At 70.1% G+C, this 1,593-nt stretch overlaps 2 protein-coding genes across 2 annotated transcripts; both read left to right on the plus strand.

The window, feature by feature from the left end:
* Nucleotides 1-264: 264 nt before the first annotated feature.
* Nucleotides 265-780, plus strand: AURANDRAFT_68369 (hypothetical protein; the record flags this gene model as incomplete). The annotated part of the gene is made up of 1 exon (XM_009044036.1): nucleotides 265-780. The coding sequence occupies one exon, from the start codon at nucleotides 265-267 to the stop codon at nucleotides 778-780; it is 516 nt and encodes a 171-aa protein (XP_009042284.1).
* Nucleotides 781-1,259: 479 nt separating this feature from the next.
* Nucleotides 1,260-1,550, plus strand: AURANDRAFT_34603 (hypothetical protein; the record flags this gene model as incomplete). Its single annotated transcript, XM_009044037.1, has 1 exon — nucleotides 1,260-1,550. A coding segment is annotated over one exon (291 nt), but the record flags the coding sequence as incomplete, so codon positions are not given.
* Nucleotides 1,551-1,593: the final 43 nt, after the last annotated feature.

Genomic DNA, 1,593 nt, shown 5'->3' on the forward strand with positions numbered 1-1,593 from the left:
CGCGTATTTCTCCTCGTCGAGACGAAGCCGGAGACGTCCGACGGCGCGTCGCTCGACACGCTCGAGGACGCGTGGCGGTGCGCGCGCGAGGGCGTCAAGATCCAGGCGCGCGCCGTGCCCATGCTGCTCCGCGACCGGCGGAGCGCGCTGCTCACGGCCGCGTACTTCATGATCTATTTGGTGCTCACGGGCATCTTCGACCTCTGCCTCTTCTGGGGCGAGCGCAAGTTCGACTGGGACGTGGGCATCACGACGGGCTACCTCATGATCGTCACGGTCGCGCCGGCCGTCGGCGCGTTCCTGGGCACGCGCGTGCTCTTCCCGTCGCGGCTGAAGTACGCCAAGTCCATCGCGCTCCTGCTCGCGGCGTCGGCCGCGGGCTCGGTGCTCGAGGGCCTCGTGCCGGATTCGACGGCGGCCGTGGCCATCGTGCCGCTGGCGTCCTTCGGCTGGGGCGTCTACCCGTCCATCACGGCGCTGCTCACGCCCGACGAGGCCCACGCGAACCAGGGCCACCTGCAGGGCGCGCTCTTCGCGATCACGACGCTCGGCTCCGTCGTCGCGCTCGGCCTCTACCTCCTCGTCTACGACCTCACGCTGCCGAGCGCCGACTCGGGCACCTACAGGGCGCGCCACGACTACGAGTTCGGCGCCATCTGGCTCCTCTCGGGCTTCCTCCTCGCGGCCGCGGCGGCCTGCGCGCTCGAGGCCGGCGACGCGGCGCCCGCGGCGGCGCGCGCGGCCCCGGCCAAGGGCGACGAGGACACGAAGGAGGGGTAGCGCTTTTGGTGTCTAAGGCTCGCTTCGGCGGAGACGTCCACCGCGCACTCGTGGGGCGCGCGGGCGGCCGACTCGAAGAGGGCGCCTTGCCTCGCGTCCCTCCCCGAGGCTGGCCCGGGCGGAACGCGCGTCCCGCACGAAGCCGGCCCGGGCACGACTAAGACTCGACTCTTTACGGCAACAATGGCAACAACCGAAGTTGAACCGCTGCATCTCGAGCTCGTTGCACTTTGACGAGGCCAAAAACCGGTTAAGGGCGCCGCGTCGTCCAGTGCCCCGCGCATCGTCGCACGTCGTCCGCTCACGGAGTGAGACCCCACCCCGCGGGCTCGACCTCGCACTAGTCGCGACCTCACACTAGTCACACACTCGGTTCAGCTGTTGGCAACGACGCGCCCGACGAGACGCCGCGCCGCACGTCGACGGTCCGCCGAGGGAGTGAGACCCACCCCGCGTGACGCCCACGCGACTTCTAAACCATGACCGCCGGCACGGAAACATGCGTGAAGGTGGTGGTGCGGTGCCGGCCGTTGCTCGGCCACGAGGATGGCGCGCTCGACGTGTCCAAAATCGACGAGGCCGGTGGTTCGATTAAGATTGGTGACAAGACCCACAAGTACGGCCCCGGCGGCGCCGTCGGCGGCACCGGGCGCCACGACGCCATGTACGACGTGACGACGAAGCCGCTCGTCGCGCAGCTCTTCGACGGCTACAACGCGACGGTGCTCGCGTACGGGCAGACGGGCAGCGGGAAGACGTACACGATGGGCACGGCCTTCGGGGACGAGCCCGACGGCGTCGTGCCGCGCGCCA

The sequence above is a fragment of the Aureococcus anophagefferens genome, assembly GCF_000186865.1.
Source record: "Aureococcus anophagefferens unplaced genomic scaffold AURANscaffold_110, whole genome shotgun sequence".
Lineage (NCBI taxonomy): Eukaryota > Pelagophyceae > Pelagomonadales > Pelagomonadaceae > Aureococcus > Aureococcus anophagefferens.